The 23,394-nt window shown below is 36.4% G+C and overlaps 2 protein-coding genes across 3 annotated transcripts in view; both read right to left on the bottom strand.

Moving 5' to 3' along the window:
* Positions 1 to 333: 333 nt before the first annotated feature.
* Positions 334 to 13,225, bottom strand: tmbim1a (transmembrane BAX inhibitor motif containing 1a). The gene is made up of 12 exons (XM_042497969.2): positions 12,923 to 13,225; positions 7,477 to 7,815; positions 4,385 to 4,452; positions 3,253 to 3,317; positions 3,111 to 3,164; positions 2,972 to 3,022; positions 2,840 to 2,879; positions 1,672 to 1,709; positions 1,490 to 1,577; positions 1,306 to 1,401; positions 712 to 765; positions 334 to 619 (listed from the first exon to the last, which is right to left on the bottom strand). Exons 2-12 carry the CDS (start codon positions 7,808 to 7,810, stop codon positions 470 to 472), a joined length of 1,038 nt encoding a protein of 345 aa, XP_042353903.1. The 5' UTR covers positions 7,811 to 7,815; positions 12,923 to 13,225; the 3' UTR covers positions 334 to 469.
* Positions 13,226 to 14,386: 1,161 nt separating this feature from the next.
* The window catches only part of casp8 (caspase 8, apoptosis-related cysteine peptidase), a 10,375-nt gene continuing 1,367 nt past the window's right edge, over positions 14,387 to 23,394 (bottom strand). For both annotated transcript variants that reach the window (XM_042497654.2, XM_042497655.2), the window contains exons 2-12: positions 23,362 to 23,394; positions 20,929 to 21,104; positions 20,702 to 20,807; positions 19,194 to 19,323; positions 19,051 to 19,106; positions 18,899 to 18,962; positions 18,729 to 18,793; positions 18,530 to 18,641; positions 17,383 to 17,510; positions 16,139 to 16,527; positions 14,387 to 14,775 (exon numbers count right to left, since the gene is read on the bottom strand). The exon at positions 23,362 to 23,394 is cut by the window's right edge. In XM_042497654.2, coding sequence (XP_042353588.2) covers positions 14,640 to 14,775; positions 16,139 to 16,527; positions 17,383 to 17,510; positions 18,530 to 18,641; positions 18,729 to 18,793; positions 18,899 to 18,962; positions 19,051 to 19,106; positions 19,194 to 19,323; positions 20,702 to 20,807; positions 20,929 to 21,104; positions 23,362 to 23,394 — 1,395 coding nt within the window. In that variant the 3' untranslated portion in view covers positions 14,387 to 14,639. The remainder of the gene's footprint in view (positions 14,776 to 16,138; positions 16,528 to 17,382; positions 17,511 to 18,529; positions 18,642 to 18,728; positions 18,794 to 18,898; positions 18,963 to 19,050; positions 19,107 to 19,193; positions 19,324 to 20,701; positions 20,808 to 20,928; positions 21,105 to 23,361) is intronic.

Genomic DNA, 23,394 nt, shown 5'->3' with positions numbered 1-23,394 from the left:
CCACCCCCCTTTCTGTACTCCAGCGCCAGCCTCTACTTGCAAAGTGGAGTTTTAACATTAAAATACACACATTTGCCCATTTTACCAACATTTACACAGAGGGGCATAAGTTCATGAATAGATTTACATAGAGAGAAAAATGTTAAGACACTGTCTGCCTTAACTGAAGTCCAGCAAAGGTGAGTACATGTTGCAACTGGCATTCCAGCATCTATAGGTATTTGCTGTATTAATATTGTGTTTTTTCTCCACCGATAAGTTGTTAAATACAGATATAGACATATTTTTCAGAAAAAGTGCATTATTTTGTGCATAGGACGAACCTATTACAAAATCTCAAATTCAGCCCTTATGACATTTTCACCAGAGTGCATCATGGTTTTATAAACGTATTCTGACTGAAAACGAAGCGAAAAGGTTTTTAAAAAAGTACGGAGTAGTGTCTGGCAGACCCAAGTTGGTCGTGTACTTATTTGGACGAAGCACCGATGATTTGCAGGAGGAAAAGGAAGATCTGGACGATGTCGACGTAGATGGAGAGCGCGGCGAACACGTACTCCTCTGGGCTGATGGAGTGCTTCCTGTTTCCTATCAGCAGCTGCGTGTGGTACGCCAGGAACTACGAGAGACATGAGAAACATTCAGAATATTAAAAACCACATAAAACAGCCTTTAGAAGTGGATTTTTATTTTATGGAGTAAAATACTTACAAGAGTAAAGGCTATGGCTCCAATAGCTGCATAAAGCATGTGTAGCCACGGAATCTGTGAAACAAACATTCATTATATATACATATATATGTGTATATATATATATATATATGTATATACATACACTAAAGCATGTGGTACAAAATTGGTGTAGATCAAAGTCAAACCACAGTTTCTTGTTTAAATTTGCATAAGTCACTGTAGCATGTTAGCATGATGTCCAAAATCGCATAAACAAGTCATACTATCTCAAGTCATCCAAAATATCACCAAAAAGTCGTATTATGGTATGCCGTCCAAAATATTACCAAAAAGTCATACTATAGTATGCTGGCCAAAATATCACCAAAAAGTCATATTATGGTATGTCGTTCAAAATATCACCAAAAAGTCAAACTATAGCATGTCGTCCAAAATCACATGAAAAAGTCATAGTTTAGTGTGTCTTCCAAAATGGCATAAAAAGTCATATTGTAGGATGTATAAAGTCATACTGTAGTATTTCGTCGAAAATCGCCCAAAAACATCATACTATAATTCTACAATGACACCAACTTGAAAAGGCGCGTTTTGTTCCCATCAGCTTTTACTCACATATTTGAATGACAGCACAATAGTTGTAATGATGCCGACCACAAACACGACGATCCCCAGGACGCAGAAAAGGCCCTGGCACTTTGTGAAGTCCACCTAGAAAGAGTTAATACACCGGTTAATACACGTGTGACCGCACAAATACACTGCTCCCATCTGAAACCGATAAGCACTCACAGCCCACCTTTGTCTGGAAGCAGAAGACGGTGACGGCGATGCAGACGACGGCAGTGATCCCCATAGCCAGAAACACTGCTTTTGTATCGTAGTAACTGAAAACAGAGACACAAAGTTAATTCAGAGGGAAACAAATCGAATGTGTACATATTAATACTTGTATGTATGTATGAGATTCTTTTTTTGTACCTGGAAATGGATCCAGTCATGTAGGACAAAGCCAGGGTCTGTTAAAAAAAAAAAGTTTGTTTATCCTAAAAAACAAAACAAAAAACAGTCACAGCAAAACATTAGAAAAGAAAAAAAAATCCTGTAACTGTCCGAAACGTCTGATTAGAAGCTGTAAAAGGGCTTGACAGAAAAATACGCAGAAATAAGGAAAGTTCCTCTTTAATAATTAACATTTTTTAGGTTTTTTTTGAATGACACACTATACTATTACATTATTTTTTTTTTTTTCAAAATGATTTTTACAACATGCTATACTATGATGTTTCATTAATTTTTTGTGATGTTTGTGATTCTCTTTTACATCATACACTACTATGACTTTATTATGTTTTAGGATAAACTGCACTGTGAAGTTTTTGGAAATATTTTTGATGACATACTATATACTGCAACGTTTTTATGATTTTTTTGCGCGGCACTATGTTATGGCATTTTTAAAACACTTTTTTTGCATATTATCCTATGATTCTATTTAACATACTTACCTGGTTTATTTTTTGCAACATACTATACTATAACATTTTTTTTGACAACATACTACCATATGACTGTTTTTTTGTTTATTTTTTGTGTCATACTATACTATGAAATTTTTATGATTGTGTTTTTACCACGTACTATGCTATGGCCTCTTTTCAAAGTCATATTTTACTTTTACATTTTTATGATTTTTTCCTTTTTTTGAGGGCATACTATGCTCTTGACTTTTTAATGTTTCCTATACTATGACTTTTTATGATTTATTTGATGATATACTAAACTATGATGTTTTTATTTATTTTTTCTATTTCACATAATAACATCACTGCAACATCTTAACATATATTCTTGTGATTAAGACTAAATAATTAAAAAAATATCTTTCAGTGACCACGACAAAATTAAACAAAAACCATCTATGATGTAACACATGGAGACCTTTTGTGCACAGAGCTGATAAAACGTGGAAATCAACATATCAAAATGCAGCATGCAAACGCAGCCCGGGTCATTTGTGGTGACTCACTGTTCAGTAATAGAGTCAGACTTCAAGCATTAAGATAATACGAGCGCAGGTTGATGGAAATCTGCACGCAGAAAAGCAGCAATGTAGCAGTCCAACAAACAAACAAAGACCCTGACTTACAAAGACTGACAGCAGGATGACGTTCCACGGGAACTTCCTCCTGCAAACACAGAGTTATGACAACATTAAATGCAGTTTTAGGAGTATTTTTTTGTGCAAATATTCTTCGTAAAACCGAGCAGCCACACTCACCGGGGGCCCTTGCAGCAGACCAGCACAAGGTGGGTGACGATATACACGGCACTGAAACACCAAAACGCAGAGGTGAATATGCTGATGCACTTTCATTTTAGATTCCTCTGAAGCATTTTTAAGACAGAGTGAGACTCACTATGAAGTCCAGTAGACAGCTTTGTTTCGCTGTACGAAAAATCTGACGGGTTCGCTGTGAGAGACGGAGGAAGAGTTAAACGACAGTGTGACACACAGACATGAATACAAACAGGCACACAAAGCGCACACTGGACACTCACACAAACGTGAATATGGCCACGATGGCTGTGGTGACGAGGAGCTGAGCAGCCAGAATCAAATACACCTGAAAAACACATGATATTATTGATTATTTTATTTTTAACAAATAAAACTATAACTTAAAAAACAACAACATATTGTACTGTGAGTTTTTTTAACGATATTTTTCCGACATACTATACTGACCATTTTGTATTTTTTTATGGCATACTGTATTATAACTTTTTTAATTGATTTTTATTTTTACATACTATATGATTATTTATTTTTTTTTACAACATACTATACTATGAGTTTTTAAATCAAATTTTTGATGACATACTATATTATGACACTTTTATAATTTTTTTGACAAGATTCTATTCTATGACTTTTATTATTTTTACAATATACTATGTCATGAATCTTTATATGAATTTTTTAATGATGCACTACACTATCACTTTTTTTGACATATTATCCAATGAAATTTTTTGATTTTTTTTAACAACATGCTTAACTGCGACAATTTTATTAGTTTTTCCACACACAGTACACCATAAAATTTCTCATCTTTTGAAACCATATAATACTATAATATTTTTATGATTTTATTAACTACATACTATATTATGATGTATGACTAAGACTATGGCATTTTTATGTTTTTTATTTTGTTTATGACATGCTATACTATAATGTTTTTACTGTTTGTTTTACCAATATATTTTTATGATTTTTAAACGACATAGTATACTATGATGTTTTTATTTTTTACCACACACTATATTATGGTGCTTTATTTTATTTGCAACATACTTCACTCTTGCATTTTTTCTCCTGGTGCCGTGCTATACTGACTTTTTTTTTTTACGATTTTTGTCAACATGCTATACTTTGTCTCATTCAAAAGTCATTTTCTTGACAGTTTACTATGACATTTTATACATTGTCATATAACATATTGTCCTATAAAATTTTTAAATCATTTTTATGACACCTTGTACAGCGTCAAAAGGATACTCTCTGAATTTGCAAAAGGGAGAAAGGGGAAGTTACACCTTATTTTTCTCTCTTTGCACTCTGATGCCAAAACAATGCTGATACATGACAGACTCAAACTGGTAACTTTGTGTGACAAGTGTGTTTTACCTTCCTGATGAAAGCATGCCGGATGCTCAGACTGTCCCAACCGCTGCCGCTCGCCGCAAACCCATCACCTGTCATCAGCAGATAAGAAATATGAGCATGACCACAAAGACCAACAGGAAACACGTCACCCTGCAGCAAAGCGCAAAGTCATGGTTTCATTTTTTTTTCATAAAAAAAAAAAAAAAAAAACCTCTTATTCTCTGTCTTGCTGTGCACTGGATGATAAAATTGATGCCGCTCTCTTTTTTTTAACATCAAAAACTTGTAAAGAAGTTTGGCTCAGTGGGTAAATCAAGTGGTTAATGTGCATGAGGTTACCTGTTCGAGTCTTATCTGGAACAGGTAACATTTGACTTTTATGGCACGAATGAAGTAAAATATCAGCTGATATATCTGCCTGCTCTGCTGATATAAGTCCTCGATGACGCACCTTGCAACAAACACGGTTAAAAAACACAATTGTCTCCTGAATTTTCATTGACTGAATACTGAATTTTTCCCGCCAAGAACTTAGCTGGTTATCGGCGTGACTTGTGTATGAGTTGAGTGTTTGACTGACGTCACTGCCGATACTGAGCTAAAGGGAACGTCGAAAACACAGAGTGTCTGGAGGTTTGGCTCTGTGGGTAAATCAGATGGTTAGGGTGCCAGAGGTTGCTGGTTCAAGTCTTGTCTGATACAGGTGACTTTTGAAGACTTTAAAGAGCTAAAGTGAACATCGAATACACGAGCTTAGGTTGAGAGACAGGAAGGACGGTCAAGAGACAGGAAGTTGGGGGATACAAGAAGTTAAGAGACAGGAAAGTCAGTCAAGTTACAGTCGGTTGGGTTGAGAGACAGGAAGGTTAGTCAAGCTACAACAAGTTAAGTTGAGAGACAGGAAGTTGAGTTGAGAAACAGGAAGTTGGGTTGAGAGACAGGAAGGTCAGTCAAGTTACAACAAGTTAAGTTGAGAGACAGGAAGTTGAGTGAAGATGGAGGTAGGGGATGAGAGTATATGAGGTGAAAACAGGAATAAGACCAGGGCAAATAGAAAGGACAGAAAGCAGAAAGTAAGGGCCTGGAATAGGACAGTCAGAAATTTAGCACAACACAGCCTAGCCCGAGTCTGGATAAAAGGGGATGATCGTCCCTTAGGTCTTGGACAACAGGGAGAAGTCCTGAAACAAATAAGTCCGGTACTTCATCGATGACACACCTTACAACGAACACTTAAAACAGTTCAAAAACACACAATTTTCTCCTTGTCTCCTGAATTTTTATATTCTGAATACTGAATTTTCTCTGCAAAGAACTTAGTAGATTATCGGCCTGACTCATATATCAGTCTAGTTTTCAACAGACGTCACTGCCGATACTGAAATTTCCGTTTCAACACCATATGTCCCTTATATCAGAAGAGTAGACAGATATTAGCCATTATTTTATTTTATTTATGCCATAAGATATAATACGACTGTAGATTCATACAGTTTAGACACTGAGTGTGATATTGCAGAACAAATTAAGGCACGTAAAGTTGAGTAATATATCGTTTTGGCAGATAAACCAGGTGAAGTTGTCCTGAAACAGGTAAAACCAGTATCGGCAGATGCGTCTGTTGAAATCTAGGAATATCGGCCTGACTCATAGATCAGTGGAGTTTTCGACAAACGTCACTGCCGATACTGAAATTTCCCTTTCAACAACATATGACCCTTATATCAGCAGAGCTGACAAATATATAAGCAAATATTGTATTTTATTTTTGCCATAAAATACCATTTGTTCTGCGATATCACAATCAGTGTTTAAACTGTATGAATCTACAGCCAAATTAAGGCACGTGAAGTTGAGTGATATATCATTTTAGCCGATAAATCAGGTGAAGTTGTCCCGAAACAGGTAAAACCAGTATCGGCAGATGCGTCTGTCGAAATCTAGGAATATCGGCCTGACTCATATATCAGTCTATTTTTCGACAGACGTCACTGCCGATACTGAATTTTCTGTTTCAACAACATATGACCCTTATATCAACAGAGCTGACAGATATATCAGCCAATATTTAATTTTTGCCATTAAAAATATAATTTGACTGTAGATTCATACAGTTTAGACACTGATTGTGATATTACAGAACATTTTAAGACACGTAAAGTTGAGTGATATATCATTTTGGCCAATAAATCAGGTGAAGTTGTCCCAAAACAGGTAAAACCAGTATCGGCAGATGCGTCTGTCAAAATCAAGTATCAGTTAAGAAATATCTAAGTTAAATATGAGATAGTTTAGAAACTGTGATGTAATAATACGTTGTCAGTCAGAGAGTAATGACATGTTTCAATATTAAAATATCTGAGCCTTGGGTGGGTTTTGAACTCATGACCTTATGGTCAGCAGTCAAGTGCTCTAACCCACTGAGCTAAAGCTCTTCACATTACAAACAGTTTGCATTGTTTTCTTTCACACTCTTGTTTGGAAAGCAGACTTTAAAACTCAATTTAAAAACCTGAAACACTCCAAATGACACTTAGAGGGAAAAAGAAGGCAGAAAATTATCTGTGGTTTGAAAAGCTGAAACTTACAATGCTTGTAAAGGTCATCAACCAGAACAAGACTTGATCTTGTGATCTCATGATGTAAAGGTTAGCACACTAACCCACTGAGCTAAATCTCCCAACAGGTTTAAAAATTTCGACGTTCTATTTGACGTGTGGACAGCAGTCTTCAAAAACTACTGGATAAATTTAAATCTCAAAACCTGAAACACTCTTAGAAATAATCCAAATAACACTTAGAGACAAAGCACGCAGAAAATAGTCCGTGGTTTGGACAGCCAAATCTTACAAAGCTTATAAAATAAATGTGAACTGAACAGGATTTGAACTGGTGACACTATGTTTTATAGTGAAGCACTCTAACCAACAGAGCTAAACCACCTGCCACATCTGCCATGTCTTTAGCTGCAGTTCAGACTCTTCTCTGGGAAGCGGCCTGTAAAACTTCCTCACCCTCCGTAAAGTTCAAACTCGACACTTCAAATACGTTTTTGTTTTAATGTTAATGAATTAGTCAGAAAACACACTGATGACGAACGGTCTGTGTTTTACCAGAGGTCAGGATGTCTGATGGCATGGGCGGTGGCATGACAGGAGGCATGGGCGGGGGAGCGGGGTAGCCGCCTCCTGGAGGCCCCCCATGGTGAGGCTGTCCCTGGTACGGGCCGGCGGGATAGCCGCCCGGCTGGCCGGGATAGCCGCCCGGCTGGCCGGGATACATGGGGGCGTTGGGACCGCTGGGGTAGGGAGCAGAGGGCTGGCCCGGCTGGGGACCGCCGAAGCCGGGGAAGCCGTACGCAGGGGGCGGCGGGTAATTCCCCCCCTGAGGCTGATACAGCGGTCCCCGGGCGTCATCGTACCCTGGAGGGTAGTCTGACCTGGACATTTCACCTGTGAGGAGGAAAGTTGCAGAAAAATCAGGTCAGCTTTGTTTCATACTTCAATGTGAAAAATCTGATAACAGAGAGTGAACAAACATAACAAACACCTTGTCGCGCCCGATATTATCTGAAAATTTCAGCTTATCTCTGAGTCACTGTGAGTGGGGCCTTAAAGGGACAGTTAAACCCAAAATCAAAATACTTATTTTAATTTGTACTTCGATTTATCAGTCTGGATTGTTTTGTTGTGAGATGCTTGTAAGCCTGGAATAAAATAGAAATTTAGGACAAGAAAATGAAGAGACCGTCTTCTGCTCTCCCCAAAAAAGACAGACTACCCTTCTCTTTTTCTGCCTAATAATTTTCCTGCAGTCCCTAAAGATAATCTACTGAGCCTAACTTTACTGTGGATGGACAGAATAACAGAAACATGTTACAAAAATTTAAAAAGCATTTCATTAAATTCATAAAGATCAGGATGTTTTCACATTGGTTTTATGTGGAAGTCGACAGATCATCGGTCTGGTCGATTGTCGGAGCAGATATTTGGCATTTTGCTGATTATCTGAATCTGCTTTTTATTTTAATAATTGCAAATACAATTAATTAATAAAAAAATGTATGTATTACACTCAACCAACACCAGGGAACGTGCTGCTGCTTCTCCAAACTGTGGACGCGCCGACCGCCATCTACTGTAGCTAATACACTGACTATGGATAAGTGCCTCATACAAATAACCTTCAAAATATATATTGAAATATTTTCGCCACTTTAACCTCGCTGTCAGATTGCATTTTCAGATGTGGGGAACTGAAACCTTTACATCTGAATGCACGCTGTCTCTCTGATTTTACTTTGCAGAAGTAGCAGCTCCTGTTTTCAGCGATGTCAAATCACTTTTTTGAATGAAGTCTGATCAAAAAGGGAAGTCTGATGGTAAATTAAAGCAGTAAAAATATTCTAAATGTATCTGCACTTAAACTCAAACTGATTGTTTTGGTGGCTAAAAAACTGCGTGTGTTTCAACCACCACCTAATACACAGACTGTGGACAAAAACCTCATACAACCCCACTAAAAAAACCCAAAAAAAACAATGTGAACAGTCCCTTTAAAGAACACCTTTGGGGTTGTATCAGGTTAAAGTGAACATGTGGTTCTGCTCAGAAATGTGGTTCTCAAAAACCACCACAGGCTCAGGGATCACCACAAGTGTGTCTGAGGGAAATTTCTAATAATAAACCTCTCACACACACACACACACACACCGCCGTCACATATGGCCAAACTATTTCATGTTCCTACAATAAAAGAGCTGCGGTACTTTTACAGGATAATTTACCAACCGAATTAACTCGCTTTAACAACCTGAATCATTTAGATTTTAAACACCATTTCACACAAAATGGATTTACACATTTTGCAGATGATCTTTGACTCGTTACAATATCAGAACAAAAAACGAAGCCGTCGCATTAAACAGACTGAGCCTGTGTTTCTACCACTGATGACTTATTTACTCACTGGGGCTTTTTTGGGGAATACGCACAGTGAAGGAATTCAAGAGCTGGCTCCACCTCGTGCTGCCATTACATCACATCCACAGCACCAGGCAACCGGACAGAAAACACCGAAATGGAAAAAGTGCCTCAGAGCATCTGCAGTCACAGACGGAGCCACAGAGCCCATCGCTGCCTCGGTCACCGGGACTCGGTCCGCGGCGGTGTTTGAGCAGGAGGGTGTGACTCTCCAGGAGGAGCGCTCACATTTAGAAAGTGCCGAGAGGGTTGACAGACCAGTTGTGAGAAATTCAAGCCGGCAGCTCAAGTTGATTTCAAACATTATTACTTATCATCATCAATAAACAAACACTCGTCATCGCCATCCCGGCTCTGAGTCAGCGCTGCGGAGATTTGACAAAAAGTTTGTTTACGTCCAAGCAGCCTAACCACAGACGCAAAGTACAGTCTGTGCACACTCAGGGTAAAATACGAAAAGTTGATCTTACTTACAAAATCTTGGAAATCAACGGCCTTGAAAAAGTAAAGTAAAAATAATCATAATTTTCTAAAGTGGTTGCAACTCATATATATTTCTCTCTCTCTCTCTCTCTCTCTCTCTCTCTCTATATATATATATATATATATATATATATACATATATATACACATAACAATTATTCAGTGGTCCTTAAGAATTTAATGGAACATTTGAAATTTAAACGATATAAAAACTTTGCTTATTTCAAACAAAACCAAATGTGTTTTTCCTCAGTCAAAGCTCACAGCAACATTTTGCATATATTTTATGTTTTTTTTTGGGGGGGGGTGATTAAGCTAATAATCAATAATTTTAACAATTTATTTTTATTTATGACTTTTTATGGGGTTTTTTTGGGAGGGGGTGGTTATTTTGAGGTCCTTTTCTTTCTTTTCTTCTCATTTTTTCACTAATATCTTTCTAATTTTTGGGGCCATTTCTTTTTAAGTTGCTCACTGCCTTCCTTCCATGTTTTTCAAAGACATTAAGCCCATTTGCTCCGGTTCCAAAGGGGTTAACATTAGGCCGAGTGTCAACAGTTAAAAAAAAAAAGAGCCTTTTGGCGGATTGAGATTGAGATGTTGCTCGGTGTCCCTGAGGATAAATAAATCTCAATAAATAACACAAACTGCAGTTCCTCATATCTTCACGCGTCACTGACAGCAAGGCCCTAAAAGATGTCAAAACAATCATGCGACACCTTAAAGGACAGCAACAGTGTGAACCGGTTCGACAAAGATTTTAACTTTTACTTTTGTTGACTGTCTGAGGTTTTGATTTCAGGAAGGCTGCTGTGGAGTAAATAACCCAAAATTCTTATCTTTGTAAACAGTAGTAGACCGTCAGCAATATTAACAGAAAAACAGTCTACCTGTTTTTGGCTTTCGTCATCATGACTTTTCAAAAATTCTTTCAAAATCATGTACTTCTGCATTTGTTTACAACCGTGGACTTCTTTATGATCTTTATGAATTTAATTAAGTTTTTTCTTACATGTTTCTGTTATTGTGTCCGTCCACAGTAAAGTAAAGGTCAGCAGATCATCTCTGGGGACTGTCTGAAAATTATTAGGTCAAAAAAGAGTAATTCTGGGAAGAGCATAACAGGGTCTCTTATTTTTTTCTTGTCCAAAATTTTATTTCATAATTCTTTTGCAATACATTAACTGATTTAGAGCTGAAAAAATTACACGATTAATCAATAAGTGAAATGACGGAAATTTAATTGGCAACTAATTCAAAATCTATTCAAACTGAATATTTTTCCATGCAAAAAATACAATAAATTCAATGGGGCTATACCCGAGTTTATATCAGCACAATCAAATTTTGGCTTCTATTTAATTATTTATTCCTTTTTTGGGGAAATATCTGCTGGTGATGTCGGCATACGGCCCATGCGGTTCAATGTTGGCATTTAAAATAAAGAGGAAACTAAGCTTTCCAGTGAAGTGTAATTGTGTTTTATTATTTCAGGTTTCTTATATATATATATATTGCCTAGTGTCTGTCCTTTTTTCTCTGTTTTTGTGGGGTTTTGTGGTCTGTTCATTATTGTTTGTTTTGGTTCATTTTTTTCCATTTTGTTTTACTGTTGATGAAAATGTTTACCTATGTGCTATTTTCTGCCAGTTACGTTGCTCTGTAAACATAAAAACAACAAAACATCTTTTGGTCTTAAAAAATAAAATAAAATAAAATAAAACAAAACAAAGTAAAATAAAATAAAATAAAATAAAATAAAATAAAATAAAATAAAATTTAAAAAATGGTCTTTTTCACTGTAGAGAGTTTGAGAGTTCAAACAGAGCTCAGCGTGACATTCAAGGTGAACGTGTGCTAACTGAACTTATAACCTGTATAAATAAACACAGGAATAAATATATATAAAGAAATATGAACAAGAATCGAAAAAAATACAGAAATTAATATATACAAATAATAGTAAAAATAAATTAAAAAAATAAACAAATGCATGAAAATAAAAATAAAAGAACAAATGAAGATAAAACAGTTGCAAAATATAGAAATAAATAGATAAATGCATAAATAAATTTTAAAAAGTACATAAATGAATATTTTAAATGTATTTTTGTACAACTATTTATTTCTGTGTTTGTATGCTAATGTGATAGGAGGTCCTACACTCAGGATATAACTATTTATTTATGTATTAATTTTAATTTCAGCATGTTATTCTTTTATTTTTTTGTATCTATGTCTGTATTTTTCTATATATTAAATTAATTACTTCTTGATTTCATTATTTATTCCTGTATTTATTCAATTTTATTTTTTAAATTATGTCATTTTTCATCCTCCATGTAATATCTCCACAGTGGCTGAACTGATTTTTACAATCCAAACTGCCTTTGAAACGTCAGTTTTCCTTAGTTTGTCTGCATTTTGAGCTGCACAGATAGCCCTTACCAATCTCTGGCCATTTTTGTTTGTATCAAGAGGCACATGCAGAAAACTCTCCCTGGTGGCGCGCATGCTGGCTGACTTTGACACTGGGAATAAAGCCATCACGAATGTTGCAGGTTACACCTGTGATTCTGCTGGTGTGACAAGTCAAATATGTCTGCAGTGAACAAAAGTCTGTTTCTGGGTTGGGCTGAGAGCAATGCAGCCAACAAACAGCCCAGTGTGTGTGTGTGTGTGTGTGTGTGTGTGTGTGTGTGTGTGTGTGTGTGTGTAAATAAACGAGATGTTTGCAGTTAACCACAAAAAATGTGCACCATCACAGTTTCCCTGTTTCTGACAGTTCACAGACAGCAGCGACATCCAGTTTAACTCTGCATAAATTAAACTTTAACATTGGAAGTTTGCTTTTCTGATGACGGCCTGAGCTGGTTCAAACATAAACGTGTAAAGGGCGCGCGGACTACACCCACCCAGGACCAAACCTCAGCCAACAAAAAGCCTTTTCAGGTGAGCCACACTGCCATGAGTCAGCCGTCAGAAAATACAACACAACAGCACCAAAAACATGTTAAACTCTAGAAGAAATACAATTCGGCATCTTCAAACCACAATGAAAACATAAAGAAATCTTAAAATGGGCTCAACTTACCAAATAAGAGAAGCCTCCGAGAGAAACAGTCTGGTGGTAATCACTCCCAGCTGGAAAATGGGAAGACTGGAGGGGCTTCTGCTGTCGGCCACGCCGTCTCTGTTTACAAAGAAAACACAAAACTCCAAAAAAGTGAAGAGGATGTGTAAACAGGTCGATATGAAGCTGTGGTGTCTGTTCTCAGGTCTGTTCTGCTGTTTCGAGCTGCAGCTGACAGATGTGAAGCAGCACTGAAGAACATTTCCTGGAACAGTGAAAGAGCAGGGTGGAGTCCAGAGGAATCTGTGTGTGTGTGTGTGTGTGAGTGTGTGTGTGTGTGAGTGTGTGCGTGCATGTGCGTGTGCGTGTGTGCGTAACAAAGCCTGCAGGGTTTGGCTGACTCATTTTCAACAAGCACTTCTCATGTTACAGAGCAAAGCTGCAGCAGAGGTGGAAGAAGTACTCAGATCTACTTAAGTAAAAGAGCCAAAATGTATAAGTACTCTATTACAAGTTAAAGTCCTGGAAAACCTTAAGGATTTAATATTGCACACACTCGCATTGCTGCGCACACAAAATGCGCTTTTCAAAAACAAGCTTTAAACAATGTAACACATAACATTATCTTCTACTTTCATTAAGTTAATTTCGAAAAGCACACGTCTTAATCATATATATTAAAGATTTATTCATTTTTAGAATTTTAACTCTTTAAATGCCAAGTTTTTGTCATGATGCCACCATTATTTTAGATGAAATAATAATAATAATAATAATAATAATAATAATGAATAATTTACTAATAACTTGCTAAGTTGATTATTATTATTTTGATGAACACAGCCTGGGATATGTCAGTGGTTAGCAGCAACATTGAGTTTACACATTATTATTTTTGAGTGTCAAATACTATAGATAATAAGATAATAAATAATAATTATATTAATTATATGTATATATATATATATATATATATATATATATATATATATATATATATATATATATATATATACATATACATACACATACACACACACACACACTAGGGCTGCGTATTGTCAAGTACCTCACAATTCAACTCAATTTCGATACTTTGGGCCACGATTCGATTCGATATTGATCCAGTTATGTGTGTTGATGTCAGAAATACCCAGATAATTCATTCGAACACCTTCTGATATGTTCAATAAAGCGTGCGTTAGCTGTATTGATTTAGAACAAACTGACACCAGAACTTACTTTACCATTACATTATTCTTTATTAAATAAAAACTAAATTAATTTTGGGATTTTATGAATCGATATTGAATTGGCAGAAAACATATTGCAATGCATTGATGAATCGATTTTTTTACCCAGCCCTAATACACTATATATAATTATATATACAGTATATATATAGACATATATACACACTGTATACATACACACATAAACGGAGGGACAGACGCTGTGATTTGTAATACTTTGACACAATGAAACTTTTTCAAATAACGTCTTTTTGTTTATTTTCTCTAAATCACACATTTACCATCATAAACATTTTCTCTGTGTGTCCTCTGTAACATTTCACACACCATGATGATTTTTTTTGTTTGTAGGATTAAGAGAAATACAATTCTGCAAAGACGCTGACATTCAAATTCATTCAGCTGATTAAAATACACACACACACACAGACAGAGTCACACACACTGTAAACACACTTTTAGCATTGCACTTAGTCGCTCTCAGCTCACACTAACTTGAGGACGAGCTTCTTGGTGAGGGTGTACTTGGGCTCAGGCATTTGTTTGTAGTTTAAATATTCTCCTTTGCTGACCTCCCTGTTCACACGAGTCAGCACAGAGAGGACGTCGTCGTTCTCCGAGCTGCACACAAAACAGAGCAAACGCGTTACACATCATAAAGCTTGCTCAAATTGTGAGTATATTTAAAAAAACGACATCATGCCCTCCGAAATCAGCAGCACAGCAGATACATTGGGAAACACCAAAAGAAATCCTGCAGTAACATATCTGTTAAACCCTTAAAATTACACACGTGTTCTTATCGCTTCTCTTCAGAATCAGGCTTTAGAAAATATTATACATTAATACGATTTTCTACTTTCATTGACTTTATTTTTTAATTAATATCAGTCCTAATCACAAATGTCAAATATACATTCACTTTTAGAATTTAAAGCCTTTAAATGCCAGTTTTTTGTCATGATGCCACTATGCTTTTAGATGAAAAACAAAATCAATATACTACATGCTAAGTAGATTTTTTTAATTAATCAAAGCCTGGGATACCTTAATGATTGGCAGCAACACTGATTTTTTTATACATTATTTTTTTGTGTCAGTATCAAATACTCACACTCACATCACTGTGCACACAAAAATTATGCATTAACATGATTTTCTACTTTCATTGGGCTTATTTCTTTTAACCAACATCAGTCCAAATCATAAATATCAAATACTGATTTATTTAAAGAATTTTAACCCTTTCAATACCAGGTTTATGCCATGATGCCACTACGTTTTTAGATGGAAAAAACACATAAAATGAATTATTTTCAATACACTACATGCTAAGTAGATTTTTTTATTGTCACAGTCTGAGATGTGTTAATGGTGGCAGCAACACTGATTGTGGAAAAAGCATCTATTTTCTCCATACACCAAATATGATAAAAAATGACATTAGGTGGAAAATAGCAAAAATGATAAAGTCAAAAGCCCAGAATGACACCCAAGAATAATACAAAGCATGTTTTTCTGCTCTGATGGCTGTGGGATCAAAAATGTCAGTTTGAATGGGTTTCAATGGAGCATTTTTTTGACCTTAACAATCTGAATGTAACTATTTAGTTTCCACAGTGTATTTTAGACTTATTGTAGGAGCTGAGCTGGAAATTCACTGATTAAACAAAAATACACAATCTTGCCAAACTGTATGCTATATGCACGAAGACAACCAAAATTATTTAAAAAAAAAAAAAAAAAAGAATGAAAAGCACGAAAAATGCGCCAAACAGTTCTTAAGGGTTAAATTATGATCCCCGATCTGGTAAAAGAGGAATATTCTATGTTCATTTAATGCAAGATTTTCACTATTAAAAAGTGCGTGTTATGTTACGGATCACGTCAGATTTTAAATGCAGCTGATGCGCAGAAGTTTTAACTCTAAACATGAATCGTTCTCTCCAAATATTAAGTCCTGCTTTATATATGCGTGTCTCACCTTTGAGCGGCCTCCATCAGCTGCTTGCACAGCTCCTGGATGTAGATGGAGCCGGTGGAAGTGTTTCGAAATGATTTGCAATCCTGCACGGTCGCCATGCCCAGCAGGAAGTCGGCATCCCAAGGCACCGTCTCGCCGTGCACACGACCTGCGTCTTCCTCCAGCAGGCTCTGTGTGTCCTCCTCATGTTGTGGCATCGGGGGACACAGCACGGACCCTCTCTGGTAGCCGCTTCCCTGACACGCCTGGATGAAGAACAGCTTGGGCTTCCCGGCCAAAGTGGGAGCTGCCTTGCTGGTGAAGGGCTGCGTCAGTTCTCGCAAGTACACCGGCTTCTCATCGGTCCCAAAAACGCACTCCTTTTCTCCATGGGACAGCACGCATACCACCTGAGATCAGGGCCAGACACGCTGTTTTTACACATACTCACTTTAGCTCGGATTTTAGATATGATTTCCAATGACACATTATTAATAAATAATAATAATAATAATAATAATAGAGTTTAAACCTCTAAGGCCTGGATCGACATACGTTTCCTTGTGCTACATTCAGATGCCTTTCACTAACATTTAAACCAAGAAAAATGGGTTGAATTCTTTCAAAAACACAAGAAAAAACATAATAAGCAACTTGGTAAGAAATGTATCGCAAACTGAAAAAAAAGCATAAAAGGTGAAAAATAAATGATCTGGAAATTATTTGATCCAATCAAAACACAAGAAAAAGGCATATATTTCAAATTCTCTAAATTAAATGTTTATTTTGTTAGCACTTAATTAAGGGCTTTTTTGGGTTATTTGAACTTTTTTTGCTTATTATCAGGTAAATTTCTGATAACTTTTTACAAATTTACTGCTAATTTTTGGACCATTTCTTGTTAAGTTGCTTTCACCCTCTTCACAGGATTTGGAAAGAAAAAAGCTAATATGTTCATGAGAGGATTTTGTACACAAACAACTGACTATGCGTTAAAAAAAAAACAATTGTCCAAGAACTATCAGAAACACACTATTTGAAGCAGCCATGTGCCATTATATCCCCCTAAATACTCACACTGAACTTTTAATCACACCTTTGGTAAATACAAAAGTGTCTCTTCTGAGTGTTTAAAAACTGCACTTTTCCAGCATTTACAGGCTGCGGGAAAAGAATTACGTCGTCACCACACCCCCTAACTACGACTAAACATCTATACATTAGTCACTGATGTTACAGCTCTGAGGGTGTGTCCAACTACTCACCAAGGCATCCTCCTCCAAAAAACTCCTCTTGCCCAGATTTGTCAGCTCCAGTCGCATGTCTCTTGAACTGAAGTTGTTGTGCACCACCACATCGAAGCCGAGGCTGCTGAACACTCTGCGCAGAGACTCTGCGGCAATTTCACAACACATGACCCAAACAACAAGAAGTCAGTAAAACTCAACAAGAAAATTGCCAAAAAAATAAGCCAGAAATCCCAAAACATAACAAAAAAAAACAAGAAAATGGCACAAAAATGTGTAGAAAATTAAGAAAATAACATGAATATTTTGTTTTCTATAGCATAACTTTAAATACATAATTAGAATGATTTTAAATAGTTTTTAGGACATTTTCTCTAGTTTTCTGATTATTTTCTAACAGTTCTCACCCCTTTTAAATACTAATTTTAAGGTCATTTTCTTCTTAACCTTTGACTAATTTCTCACAATTTGTGAGACATTTCTTGCCAAGTTGGTTGTTGCCTTTTTTCCATTTTTTTTTTTTTTTATAAAGAAAACAAATTTTCTGGTATGAGTCATGGAAAATAAGAACCATGCAAGTTTTCCATTTGTACCAAGCACCAAATAAGTTGTTTGAGTTAATCTGAACTTACTTGACACTGTACATCCGATGGTTGGCTACTGTGTTGCGTGACGTTGATGCCGAAATGACACATCATGCAGCCAGAAGCCGACACATATTAAAGCTCCGTTACATCAACAACTAACTTACGGAAAATAATTTCACCATTATGTTAAATAATGTGGAAGGTTATCGCCATAAGATTTCTGTAACTGGTCATTTTTTTTACACACACAAAAAAAATCACTTTTCCAAAACTTTCAATGGTTTTTACTAAACCAATGACATTTCCGAGCCTGAGATTGTGACATTCCATGACTTTTCCAGGTTTTCCATGACAGTGGAAACCCTGTTTAATTGTATGAAGCTGAAAATGTGATTCTGATTAATATTTGATTAATTGTGCATCCCTAGTTGTATAAAAAATTAAATTAGGATGTAAATTAGCGGCCGCGCTAACTCCACGATATTTACATTTGTATTTTATACTGACGTTCATTAAGATGCTATGATATCCCCTTTAAATAAATAAAATAAATACAGTTCAGACAAAAAGATACATACTGACATCCTCCTGAGTCCCTCCTCGTCTCCTCAGCTCTCTTCCCAGGAATTCCTCATTGTTGATGACCACACACAAACCATGTGGGCTATGATTCAGAGCGTAGTACTCTGCCTGCAGAGCACAATAGACAAATCCTGAACATTAATGTTATTCTGAATGAATGCATGAGAGGCATGTGTGTTTGTGTGAACAGCTTACGTGATCAGAAACGGGGGGGGAGACCCTCTTTGGTTCTGCATCGGAGCAAACACTCGCTTGTTCGTCTAAAGAACAAAAACAGTGAAAACTGTTCATTATGGGTGATAATTCAATGACTGCGTGCTCAAATGGATGCAAAGTCAGTGAGAAACTTGGTGAAACAGACTTACAGCTGGGCTGAGTCTCAGATATGGACACACTGGGTTGTACTGGCTGGTGCATGTTGTTGTTCCTCTGTGGGAATAAAACCAGTGACTCTCGGTCCTGACTTAAACTCTCTCATTATGGGATTAACTATAACCAAACACACACTTATACACACCTGGTAATCCATGCTGACATGAGGAGTTACTGTAGTTTGATGCTGCCTGGTTCTCCCTGAAAAGAGTGCAATCATTTCATTAAGTTTATGGTAATAAAACATTTAGATGTGCACGTTCTTGTGTGTGTGGGTGCGTCTGTTACCTCTCATGTAGTCCTGCACAGTCAGAGCCAGCTGTTGATCCAGCTCCTGCAGCGCTGTATGCAGCTCATGCAGATTTGTATTTGACAGTAAACTTTTTTTTTCCATTTCGGCAAAAATATCCAGAGCAGTCTGTAATTCACACAGAGGATCCGTTTACGTCTACAGCACAAATCTAGAGATCATTTCTGCTGCAGTAATAGTGATGTTGCTGTATGTGTCGGTGATGTTTCGGGTGTGAAATCTAATTTTCCTCTGGGACAATAAATCTCAATCTATCAGTTCACAGAGAAATGTATTCCAAAAGTTGGGTGAGCGTTCCTATTAAAGTCCAGTATTCATGTTAAATGAACGCACGCAAATAGCAGAAATAGTCAGGGATGCAGACTGAGTGCATAATGCAAGCTGAGGTCTAACACTGTCAAAGTGACAGCTGGCTCATATAAATGGGTCTTTTGTGGGTTAAATGTGCATCGGCAGGTCTGCGTCATATACGTCTGGTATGTAAAGTGTCTACATCATCACTCTGCATTTTTTAAGATATGAGCATCTGATTTCACCACATCAACAATCCAACAAGGTGCTGTGCAGGGCGGCTGTGTCTTGGTCTGTTATTATGCTTTTAATGTCTTTTAAATTAGGTTTTAGTATAGTTCTAATAACAATTACTAATTTTAATATTTTATGAAACATTATTTATTCTAATATTGCACTTTAACGCACTTTTGGTAATGCACTTTATACTGTGCACTTTATAATGTATGCACAATAGCACTGTATTGGGCGGGACAACATTGTGCTGGTCAAGGGGGCAAGACCCAAGAATTTTGCTCTTTTTGTGTTTTTAATATGATAAAAATGAGGTGAATCTGAATCACATCTGAATTTGAATCATCCAGGCTCCGTCTCGCTCCCTCTCCCTTTCCTTCCAGTTCATGCACTCATACAACTCAAGTTACATCTAGCAATGTTTAAAATTTTGCTCCAAATAAACTGTTTACAGTAACCAGATCTTGCAAAAAACACTGAATTCTGCACTTCTTTGGTGCAACAGGGAAGCCTTGAATGACACGACTGAGACCGACAGTCATGTGACAAAAATTCAGTGAAACTGCATCCAAACTGCCGTCTGTTCACACAGAGCAGACATGAGAGGTTATACGTAGCAGTTTTAAACAGTAATGTAAACTGTAATGTAGCAAAAGAAAAGTCTTGGTGTGGTGTCAAGTGTGCATACATAACAGGAATAATAATTTAGGAAAATGGTCAGACCCCAGGGCCTTAGTTTTCTGAAAATGTGGCCCTCAGAACAATACGGTTGAATAGTCCTGGTTTAAAATATGAGTTTAATATAGGCTGATAGAAGTTTTTTTTCACTTAAAGTAAAAGAATAAAGTCTTCATGTCATAATTATATAAGTGGGTGTGGAAACATGGGTGTGTGTGTGTGTGTGTGTGTGTGTGTGTGTGTGTGTGTGTGTGTGTGTGTGTGTGTGTGTGTGTGTTCTCACATTGCATGTCTCAATTTGTCCTCTGCCCAGTTTGCTGCTCAACAGAAACTTCATGTTTTTGAGATTTTCCAGCGTCATGTCCTCGTACACTCTGTACAGCATCACCCTGACAGAAGAGCAGAGGAGGAGAAACAGACTGAACATTTGGGCGGTAAAACCGTATTTTAATGCTCTCCTGCAGCTCTAACTTCCAGTTTCAGTAAATTTCTTTCTGCCTGGACATGTACCTGTATTCTGACAGCATGGGAAGGGCGTCGGTGTCTTCGGGTTGCCTGCTGTCGGTCTCCAGGAGGTTCAGGAGATCCGCTCGACGGATAGTTTGAAGCAGCTGACAAAGGAAGAAATGATCGTCCAGCAGGCCTTTTTCTTCTAACCTCATGAACAGCTGTTTTGCATCATTGATCTGTATGAGAACAACCAAGAAACACAAAAACAAACCTCTGAGAACAAATGCTGAGAGGAAACATGCTGCAACACTCATGTAGGCAAATATGAGAAATAAAGACTTGAACTTAAACAGCCACTGAAACTTTATATTGTTAATAATATTAAACTTTAGTTATATAGTGCTTTAAAAAAACAAATCTACAATGTGCTTTACAAAAACTAAAAATGATAGACATTGATTAAAAATTAATAATAAAAGCAGTTAAAAACATGAGAAAAATAAGAGCTACACACTAGAAAGGGTACAATCTGCTAAAATATAAAGGGAGGATAATAATAATAATAATAATAATTATAATCTTTATTAGTAAAGCATCTTTCGTACAAGAAATGCAGCCCAACATGCTTTACAACAAAAGACCGATCAAAGAAAGAAGATCAAAATAGAATAGATAAAATGCTTTTTCACATGAATGAGACCCACTTGATAAGACCAGTTAAAGATAAAAATAACAATAAAAGAACAGAATGCATAACATAAGATGAATAAAACCCATTTAGATAATATTAATAAAAATATAGCTAAAAATGTGTATAAAATTCATAAAATTAAGGAATATACAACATTTCACGGAGGTGATAATGAATTTGCAGTCATCGGAGATCATCACTGAATTAATAGCACTGAACTGTTTTACTTTGAAAGCCATACATCTTAATTTATTTGTTTTGAATGAATATCCTTGAAATTAAAATGTGAAATTTCAAAAGTTGCTTTTCAATATTCACAAATTCAGATTCAAAAATTCAAGTCCCAAAATTGAGTAAAAAATAAACAAAAAACAAATAACAGGTTCCTAAAATTCCACTGGTCAAATTCAGATTTAAAAGTTAAAGTTGAAATTTTTCAAATAGCGACATCCGGGCTACCAACCCGAGCAAGCAATCGAGCCTTAATGTTTTGACTGATCGATGAATTTTACTGATGTTCTATTTAATTCAAAAAAGTATCTTAAATTTTTACATCTTAATTTGACAATTTAAATTTTAGCAACCGAAACTATTGTATTTAACTGTTGTAGCTGCCCAGGGACCCCCGTCTCAAAATGAACAGACTTTGCTGCTTTCTCTGCATGCTGTGTCTGTGTCCAGGGCTATTTTTTATTTAAAAAGGTCTAACTGCTCTATATCATCTCACTGTTGTCAATGTAAGAGGGTGAATTTAATACAAAGTGGTAACATCTGCATGTACATGCATGCATGCTCGCTGCTGATCAGAAAAGAGTCTCATTAGGCTGAACAATATCACCCACTACTGGATTTGTTATGAACTGTTGCTTTGATTACCTGCTGTGAAACTACCTGATCTTCATGTATTTTATAATTCATAGTCGCACAGTTAGTCATTACAAGTAACACAAAGTAGAAAATAAATAAAAATATAAATTAACATGTTTGTAATAAATAAATAAATAAATAAACACAAAAGTAGGCTAGTCAGTAATGCATTAAATTAGGGAAACTAGTGATGAGTAGGGCTGGGCAAGATAAAGATATTTTATAGTATCAAAATATATATAAATATTGTCTTAGATATTGGATATTGTTATATTATGACATGGAATAAATGGTGTTTTTTCCCGATTTGAAGGTTACATTGCAGTAAAGTAATGTGCTTTTCTCATCTTATCAGACAGTTTTACTTGTTTTAAAACTTGCCTTCACCCAATTAGTCATTATGTCTAAATTACATTAATGATTATTGATCAAAAATGTTATTGTGCTGATATTTAGTAAGTACCAATAGTCATCCTTAATATATTGTCACATTTAAAGAGAGAATCTGGTTAAAATAAATAAATAAAATTTTTGTTATGCTCAAGTCTGTCTCCAAGTTCTCGCATTAATTAAGTGCTTAAAAAAGATATATACTGTATCTAAAAATACTGTATCTAAAAATATTGCAAAAATCATTTTCAGCCCATATGGCCCAGCTGTAGTAATGTGTAGCATTTTGAAAGTAACTCTGTCAAAACTGCTCAGGAGCCAGGGAAGCACAGGAACAAGTCTGAATTTGTTTTTATGAGCGCGTCTGCAAAAAGCTGCAAGCACCACAGACCAAGCGACCTTTGCACAGGCACTGCACTGATATAGTTATAAGAAAAACAAAAAAAAAATACCACAAAACTGTGCACAGTTGCTGCTCAGTGAGATTTTGTCCCTTAGACTCGAGACAGGTGCAAAGGCAACAGCAGGAGGTTCGTGGCACTCACCCCCTCCAGGCGTTTTCTGTTGACGACATCCCG

This window comes from Plectropomus leopardus, chromosome 12 (genome assembly GCF_026936395.1).
Source record: "Plectropomus leopardus strain MGB_pleo_1.0 chromosome 12, ASM2693639v1, whole genome shotgun sequence".
Taxonomy (NCBI): Eukaryota; Metazoa; Chordata; class Actinopteri; order Perciformes; family Serranidae; genus Plectropomus; species Plectropomus leopardus.
The sequence above is the reverse complement of the archived record's forward strand: the minus strand, read 5'-3'. Positions and strand labels throughout refer to the sequence as shown.

Excerpts from the sequence above, each read along its gene's own strand:
- tmbim1a (XM_042497969.2), bottom strand. The coding sequence starts at position 7,810 with ATGTCCAGGTCAGACTACCCTCCAGGGTACGATGACGCCCGGGGACCG. Across the intron at positions 1,402-1,489 it reads TCTTCTGCTTCCAGACAAAG|GTGGACTTCACAAAGTGCCA; the intron begins GTGGGCTGTGAG and ends AACTCTTTCTAG. Across the intron at positions 620-711 it reads GAGCCATAGCCTTTACTCTT|TTCCTGGCGTACCACACGCA; the intron begins GTAAGTATTTTA and ends TGTCTCTCGTAG.